Source organism: Acanthisitta chloris, unplaced genomic scaffold (assembly GCF_000695815.1).
Source record: "Acanthisitta chloris isolate BGI_N310 unplaced genomic scaffold, ASM69581v1 scaffold32875, whole genome shotgun sequence".
In the NCBI taxonomy this organism is placed as follows: Eukaryota; Metazoa; Chordata; class Aves; order Passeriformes; family Acanthisittidae; genus Acanthisitta; species Acanthisitta chloris.
In genome coordinates, this window is record NW_008674752.1 from 1 (window position 1) to 361 (window position 361).

At 62.0% G+C, this 361-nt stretch overlaps 1 protein-coding gene across 1 annotated transcript in view; it reads left to right on the top strand.

The window, feature by feature from the left end:
- Positions 1-72: 72 nt before the first annotated feature.
- LOC103802941 (synaptotagmin-3-like) overlaps positions 73-361 on the top strand; it is a gene marked incomplete at both ends in the record, with an annotated part of 422 nt that continues 133 nt past the window's right edge. The window contains one exon of the mRNA XM_009075475.1: positions 73-361. This exon is cut by the window's right edge and continues 133 nt beyond it. Within this exon, the coding sequence (XP_009073723.1) occupies positions 73-361 (289 nt within the window).

The following is a 361-nucleotide window of genomic DNA, read 5'->3' on the forward strand; positions in this document are numbered from 1 at the left end:
CGCCCATTGGCCAAATCCAACCTGAACTCTACGGCCCTGGTGACACCAACGACCCCGGGGGGGCCCGGGGAGGGCCGGGGGGGGGTCCCCCCCCACCCTGTGGGCGCCTCAACGTGTCCCTTCGCTATGCCTACGCGTCCCAGCAGCTGGTGGTCAGAGTCCTCCGTGCCAGGGACCTCCCAGCCAAGGACTCCAACGGCTTCTCCGACCCTTACGTGAAGATTTACCTCCTCCCTGACCGGAAGAAGAAGTTCCAAACCAAAGTCCTTCGACGCACCTTGAACCCTGAGTGGGATGAGACGTTCAGTTTTGGGGTGCCCTTTGCAGAGCTTCCTTCCAGGAGGCTTCACTTCGCTGTCTA